Raw genomic sequence first — 27,077 nt, forward strand, 5'->3', positions numbered from 1 at the left:
AGTGTTCTTTGATCAAAAAATACTTCAAAGGTCTATAGTTGCTAGGTGAGAAAACAACAACTGCAAGCAAGGCAGAGACCTTGCTGTAGGCATCAGTTTTGAGGCTTACTTGAAGGACAGAGCCATTCCAAATAACAGCCTGGCTTCGGCTAATAGCTGACTACCACACACAGATGCAGGACATAAAGCTCTTATACTGCATCAGTACAGATAAACACTTTCATCTCCGGCCACTCTCATCTGCTTCTCACCAAGCTATTATGTGAAAAGAGCCATAACGCAGGAAGCCACATCTGCTTCTAAAGAGACTTCTAAACAGACGCCGTCTCCTAATGTGTTCCGCAACATCTGTTAGACCAAGGTCAGACTAATCAGTAGAATACGAATTCTGAAAGTGGCTAGGACGAGAGAGGGAACATGCCACCTTTTATAATCTCCAAGCAGGTGTTTGGTGCAATGGCCGAGTGGGTAGAGTGTTCACCTTGCATTCGGTACATGTTGGTCGTGAGTTCGATCCCCAGCCGAGTCATAAGAAAAGACCATGCTGCTTTCTGAATTTCCCTGTTTAGCACTCAGCACTAATGAGGAAGAGTATGGGAGTTAAACACATCACTACCAGCGGGCCAGCCCCATGGTTTGCACAAATGTGTGGCCCAAGGTCTACAGAAATGGAGATGGGCACCACCCCTATGCATCTGGCTTAGGTGTAGCATTCAGCTCATTCAGTTTTTTTTCCTGCTTTTGTTCTCTTTTTCTAGTATTCAATAAAGAGGTTAACTGGCATAAAGCACTGAGAACCACCATGAACCAACAATTTTCTTACATCTGCTTGGAGATTAACCTTTCACTTTTACTAATGCCCACCATGCAGCAGGAAAATCCAAGTGACATTCATGAAAATTATCAATACATCATTGTAGTGTAACATATCAGGGTTAAAATGATGACTGCATGTAGTAATATTGGGTAGTTCCGAGTGTTCAAAAAGGCGTGCTGTGTTATAATGTAGCAGGTGTGTTACAATGTAGAGGGTTGTTTTGATGTTTCTTTGAAGAAAACCTGGAGCTAAGCCCCCCTTATAAGGGCATAAACGCACAATCAAGAGACAGATCAAACAATTTCTCCATCTCTGGTCGATAGGAAGCTAAGGCTCCAAGAATAAGTATCAAATTAAATCATAATCTTCCGTTTTCATCCTTTAGAATTGATTTACATTTCAAGGCAAACCCCGCTAACGAAGGTAACATCGTATGTTTGAAACCTCCTGCGCAGTGCCTGCCTACACAGGCCATGCAAGCTGTAATGCTGTTACTTTGTTGGCTTTGGAGCTGCAGGGCACAATTATGCCTGCCTTGCAAGAGTGGCTTAAGTTCAGAATTCAACCAAAACTAATAAAAAATGGCTTCGAAAGGTTTGAGTGGCTTTCATCAGCCTTGCTAGAGCCCCCTCTCCGTGAGCTTTATGTTCATTAAACTCTGTAGCCAGTAATACTGGAGAATGACTAGTACATTTCTTAGGCGCAGGAAAAATGATGTTGTGTTTCCAACTACAACCCTGAAAAAATTAGGGACAGTAGGCAGCGATTCTCTCTGCCTTTTTTGCTAGATTTCAGCTTGAGTGATCCAACAAATTTAGAAACACTTATACAGGGTGTCAACATAAAGGGGATCTACATGTAACGGTAGTTCACCTTTATCTACATGGTAACCTACATCCGTTGTTTTTAAAAATGAGATATTTAGTCAACAGCATTCCTGTCTGAAACACTCATCTGTCGAATTGATATCTCTAAATACTCCTATTCTATATACAACCAATAAAGGTTACCCCGCGGATAAAGGTGAACTAGCGTTAGGTTTGATGGGTCTGTTTTTATCATTTTTAACACAAATGAGTACATTTTGGAAAATGGTTCCACAACAATATTTTCATCCCTCAGATTGAGAACTTTGATACCTTGCCAGTGGCTGCCAAAAAATGAAAAGGATAAGATCAGCAGATTAGCTAGGGCTGGTACTACATACAAATAATAACCGGAAATACGACTTTACTGCCTCTTTTATCTCAGTCTCTACCTGGTAACAGCTGGTACACTCTCTACCCTGCGCAAGCTTCTTTTATTTCAATCCAGAATCCAGTCCACTCTGCTTAGAGTGCATTCAACTCTGAACTGAAAAGCCATTACATATCACCTGAATGCATTCCTGTGCAAGTAGAAAACTGATTGCTTTCTGCCAAATTTGTAACACCCTGTCCGAGGCAGTAAAAATTTGGAGGATAAAGCAAAGACCTGATTCAACTGAACACACACTCACTGCCATGATCCAAAACAGTCCATAGGGAAAATAATCCTTAAAAGAGAAAAAAAGGAGGATCTTATTTGTACAACAAACACACATGCACACCTTCTCTCTTGAAAAAACTTCTGACCTTTGTTGTAGAAAATAAAAATTAAGGTGCATAAAAGGAGCCATATCAGATAAACCGAAATTTCTTGAGGCACACTTAACAAATTGCTTCTAGCAGATTGAATCCAAATAGTACAATGCCAATTAAGCAATAAACAATGTAGTGAACTCTTGAAAACTCTTTATTCACAGTATGCTTTATGTTGTGAATATAATTCTGATTCTAAATCTCACTCTGTCTGTCTGCAATAAAAGCGAGAACATTTTCTTTGTTTCCGTTCGATTAGTTGGTGCCTTAAAGATGGACACTTATTAGTAAGTAAATGTCATTGTTTCTTTTTCAGAAAAGAATTGTTATACAGATACAACAACTATGGTAATATCACTGTCTTTGTATAGTTCACGTTACATATGCCACGATTGAGGCAACTTCGAAGGACGTTCCCACTTCTCTATACATCTTTTTCAAACACAAAATGCCAAGACTTTCTCTTAGTGTATTGTAAGACATCAACATACTGGGTATATATATTTGCTACTGACTGAAAAGCACATCTGGTGAGTTTTCACCACGAAAAAGCTGTAAACAAAGCTTTACAGGTATTCTGTACAATACATCACATTAAGTAAACTGCCTTGGAATGACACTATGAAAATCATATAACAAGAAGAAATCAACAGAACCCATAAATTTCATTGAATTAGCTAACTTCATGTACATGCAATGATGGAGAAACAGACGGACACAACAACACAGTGAAAGGGTACTTGGTTTCAGTAGAAGTCGTCGTCGGCTGGGTCAGATTTCTCATTGGACTGTTGGTTCTTCACCTGGTCCTGGTTACGGTACATCTCTGCAACCTGCCATGAACAACCAAAACAAACATACATTTATGAAGGTTAAACATCCAGGTCAACAATATTAAAACACACTTCAATCTCTACAACTGCATTAAAATGGAGATTTACTTCCGGACGTTTCGAGTGACATCCATCACTCTTCTTCAGTGTCTTCTTCTAGAATGAACTGTGTAACCAGTTTCTTCATTTAGATGTACTTGTATTGAATTATTTCTACCAGTTCATTCTAGAGATTTGAATAAAGTCAAAACAATCATTTTATTACTGTAACACTGTCTTCAAGTTGCCTGCATGTACAGAGGTTTTGTTTTCAGTGTGGCTGGATGTGTTATTGTGTGTTTGTAGTTATTTCAATAAACTGTGTGAGTGGCAGGAAATGAGTGGAAAGATAATGAAACAGCAGTCAGACTAGCTACGAATGACAGGAAGTATGGTTCAGAGGAGGTAAAAACTAGTTGTTCATAAGACATGGCAGACATTCCAGTTCATCGGGTCAATGAAAGAGACCGCTTATTCACGATGAGGTATTTCTTATTCTTGCTCTGCATGTTTGTGTTTTTACAGCTCTATATTTTCCATATACAAGTCATGTTCACCGGAGAGTTGAGTGATCAACTGACACATGCATGTAATGGTAATCAAAATCCTACTTGCATAACTAATAAGCTACAATCAAACAAGATGTTCAAGAAGCTCTAAAGATTTCTTGGAGGCATGAGATTTTTGATGTTCGAAAAGGGAATCTGACACAGGTTGCTATTTTTAAAATCATTTTGAAATACCGGGTACATGAATCCACATGTGAATCCAGTCATGTCTTAACATTTAAAATCTTTTTCCCTTCACTTCATCCCCCCAAAATCATATTAATTCCATTTATTTCAGGTTTTCTGTTTTATGAACAAAAAAAGCCTCAAAAGACAACATTTTTCAAAGGGTTGACTCCCTCTCAAATCTTAGTGGAAATAGTCCAGCACAACTAAATTTGAGTACAGATGTTGAGGATGTGGCCCAGCAGGCTCATCTGTATGCTCATGAGCCGAGTTCCATTCTGCTGGGATTAAGACTAGGTGTTCACGCCTGAAGGATAGTCAAGGTCACTTTGTTTCCCTTAATACCAGCATGGCTGCAGTGGATCAGGTTACCGAAGGTCATTACAAGATAGAATGTGTAATTACCTGAATTGGTGAACAAGGAGGAATAGATGGACAGATGTTGAGTAGGCAGAGAATGGCAGTGCCTTTTTGGAGTAAATGTTTGTACCAGATGTTTAAAGTTTTCTAAAATAAGCGCATTTGTCTATAAACTCTACTCTTCTTCTGACGCAATTGGTCAGAATCATTAACTTGAATTGGCAAGGAGGAAAACATGATGGGCAGTTGTTGAGTTGGTGGAGAATGGCATTGAGGAATAAATGGCCACTGTTTATTATACTGGATGTTTTGAATTCTCTAAAATATGCGTATTTGGCAATAGTCTTCTTCTGATCCATTTGGTCTGAATTGTAAATAAAAATGTTGACTGATGAACTGGTCTTACAATATGTGTGCACTATGATTATAAAAAAAACTATTCACTTGCCATTAAGAAAAATGAAAATTCAACTCAATTTTGAAGACATTACCCACTGCTTTTGTTTACCTCAAGGGTATTAGATATCTGGTAAGCAAAAGGACTTCAGATTAGATTACTAATTAATATTTAGATTGGCAGATCAGATTACTAATAACCATGTAAATTAACATTTAGCCTGCCACCTGCTTTCTGTCTACTACTGCTTCACTGTGACGTATATCATCAGGATCGCTTATAATTTTATATGGGATCCAGGTTTTAAAAAAAGAGAGGTTCTGTCCAGTGTTTTAGCCAGTCTGAAATCTTTTTCCGTCCCCTGAATTTTGAATGGAAATTTTGTTGAGTGCCAGAGTCTTCCATGCAATGCAATGGTCCAAGGGGGTCCGGGAAAATTTTGAAATCTGAAGACCCTTTAAAATGCTTTTTCCTGCATATTGAGAGGAAAATTTCGTTGGAAGAGCAGACTCAGCTTGGTTCAATGGCATCTGTGCTGAATTTCTGGAGATCTTTGCAAAATTTCATCTGTTTAATATCTTTAAATGTCGATTTTTGTCCGTCACAGAGGACAGAATGGACAAAATTTTGTCCATCCCAACTGCAAAATTCTGTCATAGGACGGACGCTGGCTAGAACCCTGGTTCCGTCTAAAAGAGACGGAGGAGGAAAACTACAGCTTATCACAACTGTCCATCACCTGCTGTGCACTTGTTGCCTCTTCTGGCTTCTTGTCGTCACGGATACGCAGGAATCGTGGGAAACGTAGCGAGATCCCCTTCTCTGGGTCAACCTGTAGTGAATTGGGAAGTAAAAAAAAGGTGAAAATATTGTGAAAATAAATACACAAAATCTAAATCTCTTTTATCTTGCCCTCTACCTAACCAGTCCACTCTCACTCTCATTCCTTTTATTTCCAACAGAGTGCATTTAACTTTGAACAGAACTGTCTTTACATATCACCTGAATCACTCTTTCAAAAAAAATACATACTATCCAATTCTTTTTAAAGAGTTTGATGTTGATTCTTTTTTAATCATTCCTTCTTACAAACAAGACATCAATTGATTGAATACGTTCTAATCTCAACAACACTTTTTTCAGCACCACAGCAAAGGACTTTCATTTCTGCCTGGAAATCTATGAGAGACACCTAGCAGGACACTCAAAAACTGCATCATGTTACAATTATCTGCACGCTCCCAATGACGGACTAGAGACTGCTCCCTAAGATCTGATGGCGGGAGTGAGTGGGGATCCCACGTGTAGGTTAGACCCTGGGAGCGACTGCATCCAATTAACAACTTTGATCCCCGGGGGGGCCCAAAGATCCACTTTTAATTTAAAGCATTCATCACTGCTTGATTTGTCATGTTAAAACATTTGCAACTGAAAAGCCCCTGCGATTTCAAAGAAAGCTTCAAGAGGATCCAAATGCCACTTCTTCCTGAGCACAAGGGCTTTCTAAGAACCAAATTTTGTGACCATACACTGTAGCTTGTTCAGAACATGAGATATCACAACCAAAAGTTCTGCTTCAGTACCAAGGGCAGCCACAAAGGGGCCCAAAATCCAATCATCTCTTTAATAGGACATGGCCTAACCACATACCAAATTTCATGACAATCCATCCAAAGCAAGTTATATAGAAACATACATATACACATAACGTTACAAACCCTACAAAATCATAAACTTGGCGATGGTAACAAGATGAACCAACTCACGATGCCCTCAGCAGCCTTGTGCACGGGTGAGATGGACAGATCTGCACACTTGATCTCCCACACCTGAACTGCATCAAACCAGTGGTCTGGCTCAACACTGCTGTCATAGCGATAGTATGACTTGGGCTTGTCAACAACATGGTTCTTGAAGAACTCTGTATGCTGTTCAAGTTCTTCATCTTTGAAGCCCGTACCGATCTGCAGAAACAAGTCATGAACAGTCAGTTATAAATCATTTTAATGCTTTCTTTCAAAGGATCACCCTGACATCTTGATCAGATGCATAGGGGTGGTGCCCATCTCCATTTCTATAGCCCTTAGGCCACACACTTGTGCAAGCACCACAACAGGAATGGACTTTAGTGGCCTATACTTAAAGACCTGTCTTTCGTGATTTAGAAGGAAAGGGGACAGTTTTGAAATACATTCACTAGTGAACACCAACTTAAAGATAACTTGTTAAACGAGATATTTTCACCACCAAAGAACAACATGAACCAGCCCACATTACCTTGCAGATAGACTGGAATTCTTCATCCTCTTCGTTGTAACAGGCCAATAGGAAGCCTCCATACTTCCCTGTCCTCTTCCCTGTACCCAGGAAGCCTCCGATCGGCACCACATCCAGCGTGTCTCCCACTCCATCCAGGTAGTCCTTCTTCAACTAGGAACAAAACAATAATGTTACAGGGAGCAAGATGATCATAGGCAATGAAAACAGAGCTAAGGGAAAGTTGAGTACCCTCTGTAAGTCTAAACGTTTGTGGTAGATACCTTGAGCCAGTTATGCGATCTCTTGGCAATCTCATAGGTGGCATCCTTGTCAAGAGTCTTCACCATCAGACCCTCACAGCTATCTGCAAAACATCAAAACATTGAATGTAAAAAAAGCACCAAACAAAAAGAAGTGAAAAAACAGCACCTGCAGACAGCTATTGATTAGTAAATAAAAACCTCAGAAGTATGATGCTGTAGATTCATTTATCTTCTCCAGGAACTTAATTTCGAGGACAATTTTATTTGTGCAGTTTTAAGTTCTTGATTGAAACAATTCTGGAAAGTAGTAATACATTGCAAATGTACATTTGGGGTGCAATGACTTTGCAGTAGGGTGAAAACAAATTGCTGTAAACATTTTAACATTCACAGTTACTGTACCTTTGATGGAAGCATCCAGGAACTCAGCGATCTCCTCCGTGTTTCCTGACACCATGGACGTGGCGAACACAAACTCTCCCTCCACCTCATTGAACGACTCTCTCAGCATCTCCCGACGTTTGCGGAATGGCTCCCTTACCAGGGACTGAAACCGTGAAACTCAGATCAGTATTTAGTTCCCTGATGTTACACTGCCACTTCAACAAATAGCCAGGTCCTTCTTGATTGCTATGATGTAATTAAATTTATGTAAAAAGGAGCAGTCTTGTAGCTGAGCATGTATGATCTCAAATATAGAAAAGAAAGCACTGATCTCTTTTCTCCACTAGCATACTTGTCCAACTACATACTGATAAGCCAAAGTAGGCAAAGCACATAATAGTAGATCTTGAATTGGATATCCAACTTATTTTACAGGGCCTTTCGTAAGAAACCATCATTTTATCAACTCACCTGACCATTGAGGTACAGCAGGTCGAAGGCGTACACGCACACCTGAACCTTAATTTCCGACTTGTCTGCATCCTGGAGGAATAATCAATAAACCTTTAGATTTCAACATCTACCGATTTAAGTACATTTACATTATTAGCATGAAAGCTCATTTGTATCGGTGAGACTAAATACTGACTCTTTAAAATCAATTTCTAACCAAACCCTCTGTCTTTGTCAATCTTGTTTGCTTGTTTGTAAATAACATACATGTAAGCAATACAGTGTCATTAACACATATCTTATGGCTTGTGTAATGTCTACTATCAAGCCCCTATCATGTGACCATCATGTGATTACCATGTTCCTATCATGTGACCATCATGTGATCATGTGACACCCACCTTCCTTTTCCTGGTACTCAGCACCTGGAATGGCAGGATCTTCTTGTTCTCAGGGTCCCAGGCAACCGCCTCGGAGTCAATGATACAGGAAGTGACATCATCGTGGTTGACCTTTGGCATGCGTTCAATGATGTCTGGGTACTTGGAGGTGTTGTTTTCCTGGTTTCTGCTGTAGATGTGGATCTCTCCGTTTTCAAGCATGTGGATCTAAAAGGAACAAAGCAAGACTAAATGAAATATCATATGGAAACTTAAAAAAAGTGTGCAGGACCTTAAGAATGCACCACAAGTTTCTGCATAAGATATAATACTACATGTCTCTTTCAAGTACTTCCATTGCTTTCTACTTGAAAGTGTTAAACATTGCCTTCTCATACCCAAGAACAAATTATGCAAAAACGGTTGATGAATATGTAAAAATTGACAAAAGTTTGTTTCTCAAAATGATGGAAACAATTAATGTCTAAGCCAGTAACTGACCTGCGCCCTCTCGCCATCATACTTGTACTCGCAGGTGAACTCTGCCCCCTCAAACCTGCGCAGCACCTCGCTGACGCCCTTGGTGGGATGCGCCAACATGGGCTTGAGGGGGGTGCCGGGCGTCAGCTTGCAGTGTTTGGGCAGCTCTTCCAACCCGTGCTTCAGCATGGCAGAGATGACGGCATCGTAGTTCGGCATCTCACTGGGGAAGAAAATTCAAGATCAAAAGGGAACTACTTGTCACTGATGAGAGTCTTTTAGAGTACTACCAGGTTCTTCACTAGCACACATCATAAAGGTCTCAATGTTCTTCTACAGGGACAGCCTCTTTTTACGGGCAAAATTATAGAACTCTCTCCCTGACATCTGTTTTCCGACTGAATGCAACAAACAGGTCTTCAAATCCATCTCCATCATCATCTATATCTCCTATCAACTTACTTAGGTGCCCAGAAGTAGTCTGTTGGCCTTGTATTAAGCAAACTCGTTGAAAAAAGAGCTATAGGTAAGTGGGGTCGACTGATCTTCAAGTTAATCAAAGTCCCGGTTACCCCTCAGTAAAGACGGAACCACATAGTTCCAGTTTTGAGCTTTTATTCAACCTGTCACACAAACATTCATACCATATCATATCAGAGGGTATTGTTTTGAAATGTTTGAAAACTATAAATCTAAGGTTATATTCAAAAGTAACAGAGTCTTCGCATACTGACCAGTACGTAGTCTTGAGTATGAGTGCAGCATCCTCTAACTTCTTCTTCAGTGCATCTGAAGACTTTCCCTTCCCTGCATCAAGCACATCTTGAGAGCACAAAAAAAAGATGTTAGTACAATATACTCCAATTCAACTTGTTATTCCACTACCGACCTTTATTTTCTAAACAGAAACTGCTTGCTTGTGAATCAAGTGTATACAAACAACTGTTATGTAAAAGGTTACGCAACAAAAGATAATAGATGCTCTCTGCGACGTCTGATCATTTACAAAACTTATCCAGTTACTTGCCAATGAGTAACTTTTGTGTTGTGTATCTTATAACTGAATGTCAAACATTCATCAAATGTAACAAATGCTGAAGTTGTGAGCGGATTTCATACCCATTCGTAACAGACTTATCTAATCAATTACCTCAACTACAAAAAGCAGTTAATTCTACATCAGAAGAGTGTATGTACCTTTCCCAGCTGGAGTAAGAGTTGCTGCATGGGCCAGTGCTGTGAGAACGGACTGCTCAGCGAGCCCGATCCTCAACTTGCCCCCTAGCGACCGGATAAGGTACCGCGCCTCTGACTGCCGACACGCAACAAACATGCCTTTGATGAAGTTTATCTTCTTTGTCATGACCTGAGAGAAGAAAGCATGAAAAAGAGAATAACAGAATAAAAGTTAATGTTGTTTTTACATACAAAAGCTTGTTTTAGAGTGTTTGGGTAGAAGTAACCATGGGTATCAAAGGTTTTTCTGACATGAACAGTTCAATAGACAAGTAATTGTCATTTTGTTTACCTGTTGCCACTAAGTTTTTGTTGAACATATGTCTATGCCTCTTTCCAACATTATGTTAATATCTCATTTGCCTATTCTAAATCTATTGTTTATATCATATTTCTGATAAACAAACAAAACAGGAATGATAATATGACAGCTCACATCATTTCCCTTGATGGTGGAAATCTCCTTGAGCTTGTTGAAGACCCCTCGAACTGTCAGCTTGGGTGGAGCGAACATGGTGCGCTGTGTGCTGCGACTGGTCTGCAGGATACAGAAAGGTGCAGTCAACAACTGCTGCCTTAGTTCTTTAGCTTAACCTGTCACATAAGCCTTCTCCAGACTATGGTTGTAGGGTACATGCCAGGCGGTTTTAGCTGACTTCACGTTAAGAAAATCAAAGATGAGAAAGTTATTTTCTGCTTGGACGCCATCAGAGAAGCAGACTGGAGGTAGAGGTAACTCTGTTAGTTCTGAATATATGACAGGGCCTTTTATTATGTTTTAAAAATAGTTTCTACAACCAAACCAAAGATACATCAAAGAAACTTCATCAAAGTTGCTAAATTATATTATGGAAAGGTTAAGCTGTTCAAGTAGATAACTTGGACACACCAGATTCTTTTTACTGATCAGTGTTCTATGGCTTGATTTCTGACAACTTTTGACTCATTGCTCACATCACACTTCAGAAAAGTCCCATGTATAGAGCAATTGGGTCAGAGGACTGACTGATTTGGTTACATTTTTGAGTTGGAAAACAGTTTCCATAGAAGACAAACTGTGTTGACCTCACCTCAGCCACTATTCCCAAGTCTCCTTTCTCCTGAGCGTCCGTTTTGATCTGCGCCATCTTCCTGCCCGTTGCCTCGGCGATGGCCTTCATCAGCACGGTCTCCCCGATCCCGAGCTCCAGACCCTCGTACGCGGGCCCGACCTTGTTCAGGCACAGGTACACGCACTGCACCAGGTCATCTGGGGTCAGCGCGATCACCGAACGGAAAAAGTTACAAAGGATCTCTGTAATCTTCAACCTGGAGAAAAAATGCAAGCAACAGATTGAAGATAATGGAGATGTTTTGTTTACTGTGAGTAATATTAGTGGTGTAATATGGCCAAGCTGCTAGGTTAAAGGACTTGAGATCAAGAGGTCACCTTTGCAATTTCTAGCATCTATACTGGCTAGACGTTGTATCCTTGGGAAAAGCATTTCACATAACATTCCTCAGTACACCCAGGCAGAAAATGGTTACCTGACTACTGTTAAAGAGGTAAAAGGCAGTGGAAGGAGAGGGATGGGATCTGTCTTCCAATACTGTGCCCTAGACACTGTGGTTAACAACCAACTGCACCTGCAGCCTCAAAAGGGCTATACAACTACCTTTACCCTAATATTTTTTCCGCTTCCCAATGTGAACCAAGACTGTTCTGGCTTGCAAACCCAATGTTGCACCACGAAAGTATGCAGCGCACATGAATAGGACACAGGCTGCCTTTAGTTTAATGTTACAGTCTCAAATTGATTATATTTGATGTTAAGACTTACATGTGTGTCCATCCAAGATGTTCTAACTAAGGGGAGTCTTCAAGGCTAGAACTCGGCATGTTACCTGACACTTAAGAAACTACATGCATCTGTATCTGTACTCACCTGGCTCGAACTTCTTCAATGGCTTCAAACGTCTTGGCCAAGGCAAGGTATGGAACCCTGAGAATACAACAGAATATCTTATGATTTCATGACTCAAATTATAAGTACGCAATTGATTTGAAGTCATCACAGTATTATTATTGGGTGTAAGAAAACACTGAAAGATCCAAACAGGCAGCATTGTTATATGCCAACAAGTAAACATATAGGTGTCTCTGATAAGGCCCCTTAGGAACCAAACAAAGGAGAACATACGTCTTGTCCTTAGCCCAACAGGCATCCTCCACAGGGTGATAGTGGGCCTTGGTGGGGTTGTAGTCCTCAGCTGTCAGCCCTGACTGGCCAGCACTGGAATATGTAAACATGGATGGGATAGATCAGTCATTGCACAAATAACCACTTCATGTAAGTTACTGAAAGGAAATAAAGCAAACACATAGTTTAGTACTGTAAGGCCCGTGGGTTTGTAGTAACTTAATTTCCCAGAAAATGGACTATTCAAGTTAGCGCTAGTGCTATAGTCACATCTATATAAAGGCACAAACAAAACATCTACATCATTTCTAGACAAAATGTGTGGAGCATGACGTCTAGGGCCAAACTCAGAGGTCTAACCCTAGTGTGGCCAGTGGTGGTGGTGGTGCGAACAATCAACAAAAAATAGAGTATGGAACGAACAAAAAATTTGAACAAACAAAAATGTCCACATACTGTACATTAGGTACCACAAAACTGCAAACAAAGTCACAGTGAAAACTTTAAGAACTACAGTACTTCCTCACGTTTTCTCAGCCTCCTGTTTAGGTTTGAAGAAGGCAGCCATGGGCTTGGCAGCAGGTTTTGGGGACGGCTTCTTCTCACTGGACTCATCTGAAGGCTGGGAAGATCTCTTGGGGGCTGCAAAGGTAGAAAGGTGGTTGTTTAAAAAAAATTCACTTGTCCACAAGAACTGATTTTTTTATTCACAAACTTGTGCATGTAAGCAAACATGTTACTTTATACTCAGGCCCATATTTACACAGCACATAGACAAGAAATATTACAAGAAATATTACACCTCTAAAAAAAATGAAAATGTCTGTAGATATCTACAGAAAACTACTTTGGGAGTCAAGTTTGCTTCATAGAACAAATATGTCTCATTGAGATTGTGGTAAAATGATAAGGGTTCAACACCAGACAAAGATGAAGATGTGATAATAAAGCTTGGACAAACAGGTTAACAACATCTATATGTACAGAGAATTCAGTCTCTACATCTGTATAAGAATTAGATACAGAGATAACTTCCGGACGTTTAAGTGACATCCATCACTCTTGTAGAAAAAAGTAGTTGAACAAGATAAGGACACTAACTCATAACTGTCAAATGTAAAACCTGAAGGTGGATCTTACAGAAGAAGGAGCTGATTCCTGAGCTGGGTTTCTTGCTGCTGTCTTCCTCCTTCTTCACTGCTTTCTTGTTTGAGGGTGACTTCACGTCTTCAGTGGGCTTTTCTTTGCCTTCCTCTGTTTCTTCCATCTTTATTACCAGACACAAAGAAACAAAAACATAAACATGGACAGGTAACAGAACTGGGTCAAAACATGTGCCATTGACACTAACATACTCAAAACTAGTAATATTTCTTAAGATTTAGTCAAAAATTCTAAATTTAAATACAAGATGTTTTATAATTTTTTTAAAAATTTCTTATCTTTACAGCAATATACAAACATAAGGTACATACACACATAGAAATACACAGTGGTGCCATGGTCAAGCAAACTGATAATATTGGCACCAGAAGTAGTCCACTGTGTTCTGTTGCTGCAGTGGTCTAGACACTCTGCAGCTGCAATCAGTCTCACTTCAACTCTCTCCACTTTGTCTATGATCAATAGCACGTAGATGACTAGTATTGTTTTTTTTCTTAATAAGTTCCGTACCTCTTCTTCAGCAGTTACTTCTCCTGCCTTCTTAATAACCGCAGCAAACAGGGAATCCATGGAGTCTTCAGATGGACCAGCGGACTCCTTTTCTTTCTCCTTAGGTTCCTCCTTTATCTTCTTCTTCTTTTCCACAGACTTTGGACTCTTCTTCTCTTTCTTAGGCTTTGGGCTGTTCTTCTTCTTGCTTTGTTGCACAACTTCTTCTGTAGTGGGAGACGAAGATTACTGAATTTTGACACCTTTGATCCAACACTACTTGCCAAGAAAATATCTCACAGTTACAGAATAGAGGCTCATCAAACTGATATCAAGTGATATCCACTTTATTGTCATAAATGTGTAACAAGATTGAAACGGGAATCACTGTAAACTTAGTACTGAAGAAAGCTTTCAAGCTCACCATCATCCTTCACTTTTTCCTTCACTTCCTCATCAGGGGAATCCTTCTCCATCTTTTCTTCTGTCTTTTCTTCTTTCTCTTCCTTTTTTTCTGTCTTCACTTTCTTGGCGCTGGACTCCTCCTCTTCAGCAGTGGGCGATGTGTGCCCGTTGGACTTTGGGCTCTTTATCTCAACAAGCTTGCGCTTCGGAGTGGGGAGTTGCTTGCGAGCTGTAGACAGAAGCAACAAAATTCAATTACGATATTGCTACCTTACTAAGCCTTTGCAGGGATTCCTGAGAAGAGTTTTCGCAACGATTTCCAGTTTGCGCTTGAAACAAAAAGGTAAGTGGGCATTAGCGTTATCGTAGTGGTTTTGCGGACATCAAACGACCGTGAAAATCTTAACATTCACAGTATTTGTCTGGATGCTATGTTACAGAGAAAGCGATCTTTCAGTCAAGTATTGAGATTAAAGGTAGAAAAGACAAGACAATAACATCCAAGTAGGTCAGAATTTTGTCAATTCCTTTGTAGGTGAATTAATTGTGATGTCTTCAATTAGGGTTGAAGCAATTCTATAGTACTGTAGTACAGTGGCAGTACAAAGGAAACATACTTGCTACTAGTATTTCATTATAAATTTGAGATTACAAAGAAGAAGTCTGACCAGTCTTTCTCTTAGGGATGCCCCCCGGAGACTGCAGGTTGGGTCCGTTGTACGTGACCCTCGGCATCTTGGGAGACGGAACATCCTCACTCTCATCTTTCACCTTCTCCACTTCCTTGGGGGTCTTCTCAACATCCTTTGCTTCCTTCTGAATGAGATGTATTTAGTTATTGGTTAGACTAGAAGCTAAAATAAACATTCATTCATTCAGTTATTCTCTAGAATACATTAGATGGTAGTGCAAACAGAGACACATCATCAGTGAATCATTCATTCAAAGCCTTTTCTGTTGCCCAAATTAACTACATTTTAGTACACATACAACTAGGCAACAACACCACCTAAGCTTATGAAAACACACTTTCATGAATTCTCTGTCATGAAATTCAGATTTTTTTTAAAGGACGGAGTCAGATTTTATTCCACCTCAACAAGCAACTTTTGGTCCCTGGATGGAGGAATGGCTGATCTATCAAAAACATTATCAACACCCTTCCTGTTGTGAGAATAGCGTTTAAGACATGTTTGATTAACTGACTAGCAGTACCATACCTGTTCATCAGCTGATTTACTTGGTTCTGTTTCCATGGCAACGTTCTCTTCCCCATCTTCATCATCATCATCACTGTCGATGATGCGCCGCGCCTTTTTTTTACGCGGCAGGGACTTGACTGGGGAGTCATCCCCTGGTGCGGAGGCCGGAGGGGAGCCATTCTTTGTCTTGAGTGGTGACTTATGTCTACAAATAGACCAAGGAATAGTCAAGTCAAGTCAAGTTTATTGCACAACGATTGTATCAGGTACAATGTATGGCAAGTGACATGTATTACTATCAACTACGAACTATCTACATGAGTATACTAATCTAACATAATAGAAAATAATAGACGTATCACAATATAAATTTTTAACCAGCTTCTCACCATAAATTTCCAGTAATAGTTAACTGTCTAACTGGATATTCCACTGTTCACCTAATCGATTATTGCTGATTTCAGTTTTTCAAATCTTTTGGCTTACTTATGATCAACGATTCTGAAAACAGTGGTAGAATTTTCCCATGAGTTATGAATATGATGATCATTGAGAGGCTGTGATGGCTTCTACTGGGGCCATGGGGAGGGGGGGCAGCACCATAAACCTTTTCATCACTGTTTTCTGAATGTTTTAACCGAATAGCCAATCAAAGAAACAGCAAACATAACTCATGCTTATACTTCCCCATAATGTCGTTCCAACAACGTTAATGTCTGTCTTGTATACTATAAGTAGGTTTTAATGAGAAATGGCGGCAAGTTGTGGCAAGCTCACCCAGTCGCTGCTGTGTCCTGTTTCGGAGTCTTGGCTCTGGGCGCGAAAAACGACCTGCAAAAGACGCAAATTTTCAATCAGTACATGAAGATGTATGCTAAAAACGTGTTGATGCTATCTGATGTACGAAATGTGCTTTACTTACGAGATAGATCGCTGAGCCATTCTGCAAGAAATTTGTTGCGATTTTTGGAGACAGACCGTCGCAAACAACTTTCCCGCCAAGATAGGGGTCAAAGGTTGTGCGTGAAGGGAAGGCGCGAAATGGAATAAACCAATAGGTTACGGGGGTGTTCTTTTAAATTCTCTGACCGATCAAAAGCGACGACTAGCGAATCATGATATAGTGTTCTTGCGCTTTGGTTCCTTGGGTTTCTGACCACTTGTGACCAAGTGTCGGCACCTGTCAACGGTTATGTTGTGATTGGGCGAGGAGGTTTACCTGATTGTTTGGGTTCCGGGGCGTTGTCTTTGGAGAATATTTGGACAGCACTTTTGAATTCGACAGAAGACGCTTCACTAACGTTAGCTACAAAGCCAACATCAGTTGTAACGCCAAATACTTGCAGGAGACTGAACTCTGAACCCCGAGTTAAAGAGCATGGCGAAAGTTATCACTGTTTTCGGAGCGACAGGTGAGTTTTAAATGATTTTTTCAAACCATACCGGCCAGTTTAGCGTTGTGAACCATTCCATCGTAAGCTCTCTGTATCACTACACTCGCTGGAAGTGCTGCCCTACCCGGTTGAACCAGTTCATCCGGGCGCACTGGCGGCGAATTTTTACGAGGTTGATCTCATTTTCATCATTGTATACGGCAGCAGTAATATATTCTCATAAGGAAGACAGACTCACTGGAAGGTATAAAAACACCCGAATACCCTTTAGCCGGGGCGAACGGTTAATACATGTACCACGCTATACTGTTACAACTGGCTTGTGTAATCTCCAAGCAGATGTGCTGGCAGTCTGGTACACATGCATGTACATATGCATCAAAGTTATTCGTCCTGCGTAACCAGCATGTAACTTCTGTTCTTTACAGGGGTACAGGGAGGTTGGGTGGCCAGTGCCCTTCTGCAGGACTCTGATTTCAAAGTCCGGATAGTGACGAGGAGCGCCTCTAGTGACAAGGCCAAGGCACTGCAGGAGAGAGGTGCTGAGGTCGTTGAGGCCAGTTTTGACGATCCCGACTCACTGAAGCGGGCACTGCAGGTAAGGCTGTGGGTACCTGGGAGAACACCCGGGCCTTAACTTGCAAATTGGTATCATTCCTCATCACAAGTAGAAACTTGGGTTTCACCACCTAATACCCTCACCAAATGACGTTAAACTTTACGGCTGACAATTATGAATATTTCTCATTGATTAGACAAATTACATGCACTTTTAAACAAAGGGTCTCCTTTCATTTTCTGTCCAGGGCGCCCACGGAACGTTCGTGATGTCAACCCAGGATTTCACCAAAACTAAAGACTTTTATCAACTTGAAGTCAAGCAGGTATGAGTCTTTTTGGTTTAAAATTCCAGTGGATTTTCTATATACACAAAATATACAGACATTGGTAAATAAAACAGATAAGTCCTTCCTTTTCAGTTTCGCTCATTAGCCACAGAAAATTGATAAATGATAAAAGATTATTCCAAAAATCTTGAGATTTGTGATAAATCTTGAGATTTTGTAGTTGATCTTGAGATGTTTCGAGTTAATCTTCAGATTTTCTATGAGAATCTTGATATATTTGTATTAAGTCTCAAGATTCTTTGAAAAGATCTAAAAATTCTAGAGCCTTTCAAAGCATCTCAAGACACTTTCAAAGCATCTCAAGATTCTTATGAAAAATCTTAAGATACAAAATGTTTCACCTTAGGATGTTTCTTAGAATTTTAAAACGTCTCAAGATGTATACTGCAATATTTACTCCAAGGGTAAAGCGGTAGCGGATGCAGCAAAGGCTGCCGGTGTACAACACGTGGTGTTCAGCAGCCTGGATGCCGTCCAGAAGACCATGGGTTTCTCCTGTCTACACTTCGACTCTAAAGCAGAGATCGAGGAGTACATGAAGTCTATCGGACTGCCAGTTACCATCGTCAAGTTTCCCGCCTACTATGACAACTACCTCTCCCTCCGGCTGGTCACAAAACTGGAGGATGGGACGTATGAAATAGGTAGATATATTTTGTGTTATGGTAATTATTTTATTGATATCTTGCTCATTGTCTTATGTATGGAAGAGCTAGGCTGACCTAATGATATTCAATAATACATATTCAGAAGAATACAATGAATTTATGCATGTTGGGGGATATGCAATACAGATAAATTCTCTTGGTTAATGTGAGGGGTTTGCACAAAAGCCAAGTTACTATCATGGCAGGTACCATAGACTATAGTTAGAGACAACTGCGCAGTTACTGTTGCCTAGTCTCTAGCTCTAAGCAGATCTTGCGGTGGCATAAGATAGTATCATAAGCTGGGGAAGGAGTTCATTGGCCACCGCAAAGATCTGCGACAGAACGTCAAAGGCTAATGTCTAGTAATGAACTCTTGCGGTACAGTCACGCGGTGGTCAATGAACTCCTTCGTCGGCTAAACTCCTTCCCGGCAGCTTATGATACTATCTTATGCCACGGCAAGAGCTTGGGGAGCTTGAAGATTAACTATTGCCTTGTCCTGAATTCTACAGGATACGCGATGGAAGGCGCCGCCATGCACGGTGTCAGTGTTACCGACGCAGGTTTTGCGGTCAGGGCGATCTTCAAGAACAGGGACGAGTGGCTGGGCCGGACTGTCGGGTTCAGCGGAGACAAACTCACCATCCAGCAACACGCAGACATTCTCTCCAAACACCTGGCGCCGAACGTGTTCAAACCGACTCAGGTAATGGGGGAAAACGTACAAAGGGCTAAAAAAATTCAATTTTTGGAACTTAACATAGCGATGTTAAGTGTAGCTTTCCAGCTAAGAGGGACGGCAGCCAATAATTCTTTGTATCTCTTGGCATCTCAATTTGCCCACTGCATTGTAGATAGAAATTACTGTGCATTCAGCGTCTGTGTGTATGTCTATCTGATATGACTATCTAGTTATGCATCCATCTCTCCCTTGTTGACTTTGTGATAAACTCGCTCCGAGACTTTATGATGCACTTTTAGCTGGTTTATTCGAAAGGGTTAGTAAAGGAGGTGAACCTTGAGGTGAAGAAGGTCACAGATCGGCGTAACATTATAGAAAAGGACTGAACTACTTAATGTTTAGATCTGGGCTATTCTCACAATGAAGTGGAGGGGTGTTCTCCAAGTTAACTGATATCACAACATCCTAAATGTTCACAGATGACATCGGACGCGTTCAGCCAACTGCCCTTCCCGGGAGCGAAGGACCTCGGGGACATGTTCAAGTTCTACCGCCTGGGCAACCCGGACTTTGACGCGGAACTGACCCGACAGCTGTACCCGGGCACCAGGAGCCTGGACCAGTGGGTGGCGGACAACAAAGAGGCGATGTTGAACGCATTAGGCAGCATGTAGACATAGTAATAGTTATATCAAATGTATGTTTGAAAGGAAAGAATTATCAGAAACGCTCAGTAAATGTTCCTTTGGTGAAAATAGAGAGTCAACATTTAACGTTACCAGTGGAGATAGCATATTTCTAGGTAAAACGTACTTGAACTGGCGTGTCCATATTTCACATTAAAGTTTCTTTAACTGTAGCAATACAAACGTAGCTGTAGTGAAAAGAAGCAAACACGAAACTAAGAATATATCTAGTACGTTGTCATGTGTTTGTCCAAAGCTGACAAGGGTACCAGTATGCGTGTGCTTAGATAACCGTAGGTCAAATTATGTAGATTGTTACAGACGTGTTACATTGTACAAGTAGGTAAATATATCAATGAATGCTCAGACCTTACAACTAATAGTGTCAATGATACCATAGATAGACTCAATATGTTGATACGTATATTGCTACTTATTCGTAGACATTCATGTAGGTAATTCATATGTATTTGTAGCAGGCCTTACGAAAGTCGCTGTACTTTTGTTGTGTTAATAAACGTATACATGTACGAAATTTCCCACAGCGCCAACAAAACGATAGACTAGTTTTGTGTGAGGTCGCTGGGGGTCATTTAAGGTCCGCCAAAGATCAGCCCCCGTGTATAAATGCAACACCTCAGGTGTAAAGAAATCACATCACGCGGTAAGATAATAGAGATTGATTGATGCAACCTTGTCAGGCGCGAAGCTCTCTTTCTGAACCACTTGTTCAACAGGTTTAACGATTTTAGGTATAATTGCGGTCTCAATTTGTCTGTAAACAGCTCGCCGTGATTACATGACCCTTATACATGTACCTGGATAGCATAGTCGTATCTGAAGTTCTAAATACAGCCTGGGCATTTGGTACAAACTGAATGTAGGGTCAAGAAAACAGCTGTCAACAACTCCGTGTGGTGTTCCCAGGGCGCTACTTTTCCGACTAAACGTGCTACCTTCAACCTACCGCTGAAGTAAGATGTCCTTCAAAGTTGGTCTCTCCTCGCACATATCTGTGGCGTTGTTCGTGTGTCTTGCAACCATCCACTTGACATGTGCAGCGGAGGAATGCCCCGTGTCTACAGAAAGACTGGCAGTACAAAACCAGTACCCGGGATGTGTGTGTCTTCAGGAGTTTGCCAGCGACCTGCGGAGCCCAGTGGCCATGCTGCAACCGGACGACGGCACCGGACGATTTTACATCGTGGAGCAGCTCGGAGTGGTACGGGTCGCAGACAGGTACGGGCGGCTGCGGAGAGAGCCGCTCCTGGACTTGAGAAGGAGGGTGCTGACTTCGGACAAAGCCGGGGATGAACGGGGGTTACTCGGCATGGCGCTTCACCCCAGGTTCAACGAGAACGGATACCTGTATGTCTATTACACCACTGAGGCAGGGGACACCATGAAGGCAGTGGGAGAACCAAGGACCGTGGTGTCCAGGCTTAACGTCTCCACTGACGACGAGAACAAACTGAAGGAGAAGGTGATAAAAAAAGTAGTTTCTACAATTTGGACTTACTACGCTGGCCATTATAGGCAGAATAATTTGTCAAGTTTTGGTACCAGAGGGTTTGGCCGGCCGCACAGCCGGAGGGGGGAATGTTAACCATAGCATGGACTTACTCCCCTGGTAAATTTTCCGATTTTTTGGCCGAATTCGACGATCGATCCCTGTAGCCCCGCAAGCCTGGTGGAGGCTAATAAAACGCATGTTATCCAGTGATGTAAGCAGTTAGCTATAGCCTCCATTAACACTTATCCACCGGCTTACATATTCTATCCACTCCTAAAAACTGTGTGTTTAAGAGATCCCCTTTGCCCCACCCCCAGGCATATACAATTTAGACAAACAATTTAGGGGGGCATTGTACCAATATACCAGTACCGTGGGACATTGCATTGGATATCTCTCACGCGTAAGTTTTCTCAGTGTGGCAGATAAATGTAACCTGGTGGATGTGTGATGATAGAGATTACTGTGACTACCATGTTTGAAAATGAAACGGCTTAACCTACTTTTCAGGGTGGTTTTAACATTTACATAACTGTTATCAAACGTAAGCAGGGGTAGTAGTCAGGTAGATGCCGCAGGGGATGGTCTCTCAGCCATACCACACATTCTTGAGGCCGCAGTGAATAACTTAAGCAGGTTGACAAATGACTAAATAACAAAGTTCTTTATTCAAAACCACATAATCACAAAAGCCGACGTTTCGGTGAGCGTCTGTCACCTTTCTCAGGGCAATACTGAGGGGTTCTACTCCGCACAGCAGCTAGGTGTCGCTAGTGTCGACCAGACTACCACCTGGCCGAATAGTTATGAGGGGCTTTCGCCAAGTTAGGAATAGAAGCCTAGTAGGAGTTGAATTGGCCTATGATCTAGGAGTGAACTGCAAGAGACATGAATCTTATTTGTCCCTATTTGGTTGTGGCCAGCTGACTCCCTTTGGCCGGCTATACTAGTACTCCCAGGCCATCTTTGATACTATCTTATGCCACTGGTAAATCTGCCTATTTGGCCAAATTTGTCCCTTACTTTTCCAGCTGACACGCCTGCTTAGGGACTACTTTAATACAAATGCGGTCCCAAACGTAAAGTATCATCACATTTTCAGGTTGACCCTCGTTACGAGAAAGTCCTTCTGGAGATCGAGCAGCCCACAGACCGGAACAACGGCGGGCAGCTGCTGTTCGGGCCGGACGGGTTCCTGTACATCACCGTTGGGGACGGGGGAGCGGGAGGCGACACCGCGGGAGACAGGTAGGCAGGGTTTAGACCCCGTTCACACTAAAAAACAAAACAAAACAAGCAGATTAGATATGATCCGGATCTGAATTTTGCGATCCGTTTTTTTAAATGCACCCAGACCCGTTTTCAGACAATCCGATTAATCGCACACAATCCAAACTGATTGCGAATCCGTGCCTGGACTTCAGGTACTCTACTTTCGTACAGCATTGTTCGTACGTTTCTCAACTGCTAATCATGATTCCAAGGGAGATATGCTCAAAGATGTCCTTTTTTGTGGATTTCCACCAGCTGCAGGGCGCGATCATAAGCTTCGTTTGCTTCTGATTCCACTTTAATACTTACAGGTGGATAAAGCACAGGTGCAACTGGTGACGTAAAACATTTAAAGAATGGTAAGATAACGATCATAACAAAGCAATACATGCAAAGCATTGTTTGGGACCGCATCTCAAATGATGAAGCACGGAGTTGAGTCAAGAAAACGTCGGTCCGTAGTCCGACTCCATTCGAAGACCTCCTGGTCACAATAAAATCTAATAAAAAAAGAAAAAAGAAACTTGAGATGGTTTGGGCACGTTTTACGTTCATCGGCCAAAACTATAATGCAAGGAACTACCCAGGGGAAGAAAGAGGCAACGGAAAAGTCTGAACGGTGATATCATGATTTATCAAAGGGTGGACTATATAACAGTGGGGTTTAAGCGCCACCGACCGACTTGACACTACGTGAAGCATGAAGAAGAACAGAAAGCCGAGAAGGATGGAATAGTTTGACTGCAAGGCCTTCTGTGGTGCCCTAAAGGTCAAATTGTTAGACTAAGGGACATGAGGAGACACAAATCGAAGAGGCTTCAAAAACTTTTTGTTCTATTTCAGGTCCTCCCTCCTGGGTAAGATCCTGCGGATTGACGTGGACGGGGCGGGCCCGGAGCGTCCGTACGGGATCCCTGCAGACAACCCGTTTGTTTCCAAAGACCTGTGGCCGGACGCCAGGCCTGAGGTGTTCGCCTTGGGCTTCAGGAACCCCTGGAGATGTTCACTGGACCCTGTAGACGACGGAGGTAACGAAACGCTTTTTAGGTTTAATGATATTAGTTTTCATTCCACTGGTCACATTCTGTATAAAGGATAGTTAAGATTTGTCCTTTTTGTGGACTGTATACGTATATGCCTGCTTAGAATGCTTGATTCAGTCACTTTTACTTTTGTAGATTAAGAGTACAATTAAGGGTTAATGACCAGCTTTGCATCGGCGTTTACAGTAACATAACTCCCAACTTGTGACGCGAAAACCACCGCATAAACTACCGAGTGAGCAAAGCGAAAGAATGGATCAAATCATCGTAGATTTGAGAGTGGAATTTCCAAAAACTTCTAACTTCAGCTGTAAGTTAAGATTAAAGTGGAGCGGTCATCTTGCTGTTGTTTTCTCAGGGGACGGTAGAGGGCGCATCTACTGTGGAGACGTGGGAGACTCGGGCTACGAGGAGATCAACATCATCAGTAAGGGTGGGGACCACGGCTGGCCCGACAGGGAGGGGCATACATGCCAAAACCCCACGCCTGGCAGCTGTGCTGGCGGTGAGTTATCATAGTATCATTTCCTGTGCAATAGTTATGGAGAGCGTACTAATCCTATAGCTAGGATAAAACAGGCAATAGGATAAAACATCATCATCACCTATGTAAATAAATGGCAATGCTTACATTGAGGCGGGCTGCTATTGTCATTCACAGTTTTACGAAGATAAGACAGCCGAGTCACACAGACCGTTAGAACTGTAGAACTGTTGGTGAGCCTGCCACACAATAGAGGGGCGAGCAGTTCTTCATATGTCATGGTCGAGTTTGCGATATGTCAGAGTCACTCATTCTGTCAGTAGAGATTCCGATGTCAATTTCTGTCGAAATAGGCTCAAATTTATTTCGTATGGCGTATATAACGTTAACGTTTGCAGAGGAAAATGTGTGCATATTTTACTATTTGAAGATGGACAAATTGCACTTCTTCTTCTGTTTTTTTTTTACTTAATGGTCACCACGTAACAAGGCCTGAATTCATGAAGGCCACTCCAAGGTTACGGGTTACATTGCAACTGTAACAGCATCTCTTCACCCTAGGTCAGAAACATCACTAACTGACCCAATAGGAGGATTCCCTATATCCCATTTGAAATTCGAATGTAACGAAATTCACATGTGGCCTTCCTCTCCAGACGACATCCCTCCCATAGACGTGTACGCCCGCACGCAGGGAGAGAGGATCGCCGTGATCGGCGGGGTGATGTACCGGGGATGCGGCGTGCCTGACGTCAGGGGGCTGTACCTGTACGCCGACTATCTGGGGTGAGACACCAATATCTACAAATATTGAACTTTGAAGGCGTACATTTTTGATATCGCGGTAACGAGTGAAAATTCACCACACCACGAATAACTTTTTGTTCTGTCTGTCGTCAAGTTGTCACGGTTCCTGCCATCGTTTCAAATGCAAAGGCTCATTCTGGAATCATTTTTTTCGTGCCGCAAAAAGTAAGGGGCTTGAAGTCGACAGATGAATTTGAACGGCGCGACAGCAATATGATGCGATGTTTGTGATCAGAAAAAAAATCAATGAAGCTCCAGAGAAATAAATGTACGTCAATGAAATTTCGAAAGATTGAATTTTATTACCACTCATGTCTCAACGAAATTCTCCTAGTAGCTCGGGGCAATCAAAACCGACAGAATCTTTCCTTCAACATCTGCTTGGAAACTGACGAAATATCAACTCTTGCCATCTAATTTCCTCCAGGCTGATGAATAAGGAGCTGTTCTACCTGGATGAGCAGCCTAACGGTTCGTGGATGAACGGGTCCATCTGTGTGCTGGACAACAGAGAGTGCGTGACGGACCTCCAGCCGTCAGTCAAGATTGAGGATCACTTCATCCTGGCCTTCGGACAGGATTTCGATGGTTTGTACATTAGGATTTCAAGATCTTCCCTTTCATGCCTTAGAGCGCGGTCATTTCTGTCATAGGACGTCAAGCGACGTGAAGTTTTCAAGCAAGCTGTGACAGAACCAAACACCGACAAGGATCACTAAGACATTATTTAATTCAAGTACGAGCGTAACAAGACAGCTGAATTGTATGTCATGTGCATGACGTATTTTCCATGAATACCCTCAGTTTGTGATTGTGCGACGACGTATGTGTTCGTTTTGTCACAGATAGAGTAAATTTGAATTGTCCCCAGTTATTCCTTTCTCATCGTTGACTCGTAGATAATCTCCGAGTAAAGTTTTTGTTTGTTGTTGATTGTGCTTCGCCCTTATCCTATCCGCCTATCCTGTTGTTTTAAATATCCACAGATTGTTTTATAGGAAAAGTCTAACGCCTTGGCATAATCTAGTGATTAAATTTTGGGAATTATAAGTATATTAATGTAGTGCCTACTAGTGGAAACTATGTTGACTTGGTGTACACGGCTAGCTTACAGCTTCAACTCACGGGTGTGAATGTTTTGTTGTTTTACATACTCTCTATCTTATCCCCTCCGTCAGGTGAGGTATACCTGCTGACCACCACCAGTCCAGTCGTGTCTCAGCGCACAGGGCGGATCTTCAGACTCGTGGACCCCCGCTCTGCAGCCAGTTCTGTGGCCGTGATACCCGTGGTCTTCTTACTGTCGCTCGCATTGCTGGCTATCAGAATGGGCTATGCTGTATAGAAATATCTCTATTTTATTCGCATGTTTACCGATACTTTGCGAAGGTTACTCATCAAACGCTACAGTTAGATAAATTCATCCTAGTGACTCGAAAGGCATGCCCAGTTGATATTCGCGAAGGTTTTGTAATTCTTGAGTGTTCGCAGTGTTCTTGGTATTTGAACAAAAACTCGCACAATTTACATTTTGTACTTCATACCGCCATTTACTAGTATATTGTACAGATATAAACTATAGGTGAACGTTGCTAAGGCAACTGCAAAGCTACGTGATGATGCAATATTTCAAATGTCTATCTGTTTTAAGATATGCGTATCCAGACATCAGACTTTAGCACGCAGATAAAGCTGTTTGCTACCAATTCTCTATTGGTAAAAGCTTAGGCAGCACGGAGATGGTTCATGAATTTTGTACCAAGGCTTGACCGACAAGAAGAACACATGTATAGTGTCACTGATTGTCTTGCACGGGGTAGGAGTGGGTACAGTGTACCGGTACAAAACCGTTTTTTTTTCTTATTCCGGACCGGAAAAATTCAATGGACCGGATGTTGGACCTATTGGAATATGGACAGATTATATGACCACAACAAGAGCGAA

General features: G+C 41.8%; 3 protein-coding genes across 3 annotated transcripts; 2 read left to right on the plus strand and 1 right to left on the minus strand.

The window, feature by feature from the left end:
- Positions 1 to 2,875: 2,875 nt before the first annotated feature.
- On the minus strand, positions 2,876 to 16,781 carry LOC118428549 (DNA ligase 1-like). Its single transcript, XM_035838643.1, has 23 exons — positions 16,617 to 16,781; positions 16,472 to 16,525; positions 15,713 to 15,899; positions 15,161 to 15,308; positions 14,512 to 14,721; positions 14,109 to 14,314; positions 13,575 to 13,701; positions 12,962 to 13,076; positions 12,435 to 12,527; positions 12,180 to 12,236; positions 11,325 to 11,562; positions 10,691 to 10,792; positions 10,216 to 10,384; positions 9,753 to 9,840; positions 9,040 to 9,241; positions 8,560 to 8,766; positions 8,177 to 8,248; positions 7,724 to 7,868; positions 7,340 to 7,422; positions 7,077 to 7,229; positions 6,566 to 6,763; positions 5,539 to 5,631; positions 2,876 to 3,269 (listed from the first exon to the last, which is right to left on the minus strand). The coding sequence occupies exons 1-23, from the start codon at positions 16,634 to 16,636 to the stop codon at positions 3,183 to 3,185; spliced, it is 3,054 nt and encodes a 1,017-aa protein (XP_035694536.1). The 5' UTR covers positions 16,637 to 16,781; the 3' UTR covers positions 2,876 to 3,182.
- A 100-nt stretch (positions 16,782 to 16,881) lies between these two features.
- On the plus strand, positions 16,882 to 20,553 carry LOC118429125 (nmrA-like family domain-containing protein 1). Its single transcript, XM_035839519.1, has 6 exons — positions 16,882 to 17,106; positions 17,517 to 17,686; positions 17,895 to 17,972; positions 18,400 to 18,640; positions 19,159 to 19,352; positions 19,808 to 20,553. The coding sequence occupies exons 1-6, from the start codon at positions 17,073 to 17,075 to the stop codon at positions 20,000 to 20,002; spliced, it is 912 nt and encodes a 303-aa protein (XP_035695412.1). The 5' UTR covers positions 16,882 to 17,072; the 3' UTR covers positions 20,003 to 20,553.
- A 357-nt stretch (positions 20,554 to 20,910) lies between these two features.
- LOC118428550 (HHIP-like protein 1) lies at positions 20,911 to 27,064 on the plus strand. Its single transcript, XM_035838644.1, has 7 exons — positions 20,911 to 21,497; positions 22,630 to 22,775; positions 23,643 to 23,827; positions 24,030 to 24,347; positions 24,917 to 25,112; positions 25,561 to 25,721; positions 26,312 to 27,064. Exons 1-7 carry the CDS (start codon positions 20,994 to 20,996, stop codon positions 26,476 to 26,478), a joined length of 1,677 nt encoding a protein of 558 aa, XP_035694537.1. The 5' UTR covers positions 20,911 to 20,993; the 3' UTR covers positions 26,479 to 27,064.
- The last annotated feature ends 13 nt before the right edge of the window (positions 27,065 to 27,077 follow it).

This window comes from Branchiostoma floridae, chromosome 13 (genome assembly GCF_000003815.2).
Source record: "Branchiostoma floridae strain S238N-H82 chromosome 13, Bfl_VNyyK, whole genome shotgun sequence".
Classification (NCBI taxonomy): domain Eukaryota; kingdom Metazoa; phylum Chordata; class Leptocardii; order Amphioxiformes; family Branchiostomatidae; genus Branchiostoma; species Branchiostoma floridae.

Coding starts and splice junctions, on each gene's coding strand:
- LOC118428549 (XM_035838643.1), bottom strand. CDS start 16,636: ATGGCTCAGCGATCTATCTC. Junction 12,237..12,434: donor TGTTGGGCTAAGGACAAGAC/GTATGTTCTCCT, acceptor TTGTATTCTCAG/GGTTCCATACCTTGCCTTGG. Junction 6,764..7,076: donor AATTCCAGTCTATCTGCAAG/GTAATGTGGGCT, acceptor TTGTTTCTGCAG/ATCGGTACGGGCTTCAAAGA.
- LOC118429125 (XM_035839519.1), top strand. CDS start 17,073: ATGGCGAAAGTTATCACTGTTTTCGGAGCGACAG. Junction 17,107..17,516: donor CACTGTTTTCGGAGCGACAG/GTGAGTTTTAAA, acceptor TGTTCTTTACAG/GGGTACAGGGAGGTTGGGTG. Junction 19,353..19,807: donor ACGTGTTCAAACCGACTCAG/GTAATGGGGGAA, acceptor AAATGTTCACAG/ATGACATCGGACGCGTTCAG.
- LOC118428550 (XM_035838644.1), top strand. CDS start 20,994: ATGTCCTTCAAAGTTGGTCTCTCCTCGCACATATCTGTGGCGTTGTTC. Junction 22,776..23,642: donor GGCGACACCGCGGGAGACAG/GTAGGCAGGGTT, acceptor GTTCTATTTCAG/GTCCTCCCTCCTGGGTAAGA. Junction 23,828..24,029: donor GGACCCTGTAGACGACGGAG/GTAACGAAACGC, acceptor GGCGTTTACAGT/AACATAACTCCCAACTTGTG.